Source organism: Buceros rhinoceros, unplaced genomic scaffold (assembly GCF_000710305.1).
Source record: "Buceros rhinoceros silvestris isolate BGI_N320 unplaced genomic scaffold, ASM71030v1 scaffold10366, whole genome shotgun sequence".
Classification (NCBI taxonomy): domain Eukaryota; kingdom Metazoa; phylum Chordata; class Aves; order Bucerotiformes; family Bucerotidae; genus Buceros; species Buceros rhinoceros.
Genome location: NW_010419330.1, coordinates 4712 through 5369, shown reverse-complemented (window position 1 = coordinate 5369; position 658 = coordinate 4712). Strand labels below are relative to the sequence as shown.

The 658-nt window shown below is 39.8% G+C and overlaps 1 protein-coding gene across 1 annotated transcript in view; it reads right to left on the bottom strand.

The window, feature by feature from the left end:
* Positions 1–658, bottom strand: part of FHDC1 (FH2 domain containing 1) — a 30786-nt gene that overhangs the window by 29623 nt on the left and 505 nt on the right. The window contains exon 2 of the mRNA XM_010138872.1: positions 587–658. Coding sequence (XP_010137174.1) covers positions 587–658 — 72 coding nt within the window. The remainder of the gene's footprint in view (positions 1–586) is intronic.

The following is a 658-nucleotide window of genomic DNA, read 5'->3' as shown; positions in this document are numbered from 1 at the left end:
AGGAAAGGAACGTTTATGGAAGTTGAAACTTTAAAATTATCTCAATTACATAACAAATTCCCTTAACCACTACATTACGTTTTACTCCCTTGCTGTCATAATGGTACTTCCTTTCCTGATGTCTCCAGGACATCAAGGGTATATACAGCATTAACCTTTGCAGTAGGTTTGTTTCTCTTCCCTCCCACCTGGTGCACGTTTGCATGTAGAACATCTCGTTTGCGCAACAGACGTAGTGGAAGAGCTGAAAAGTTACACTACACCTATGTTTCGCACTGAAAACTCAAGGGCTATCCAACGTGAATAAATACAGATGCCTTCAACTTTCTCCACTTTCTTGTATTTAACAGGTGACCAAACCGCAGTACTTGCCAAGCTAAAATAATAAAACACTACTAGATCTTTGAAAAACAGGTGTGTGCCAGTAAGATCAAAGAGTTTATCCTCCCTGACATTCCCCTCTTCTTCAAATCTGGGCAAGTGTGCCGTAAGGAGGAAATACGACAGAGAAAGAAAAAAGGTGAGTCAGAATTCACACTAATTCCCACAGCATTATGTAAAAGAGAGGTTTTACTTCAATTCTTACCTCCTCTTTAGTATCTTTAAATGAAGACTTTAAAGATCGACTTCGAGGGTCCTGGGACTTGGTTTCTTCCTG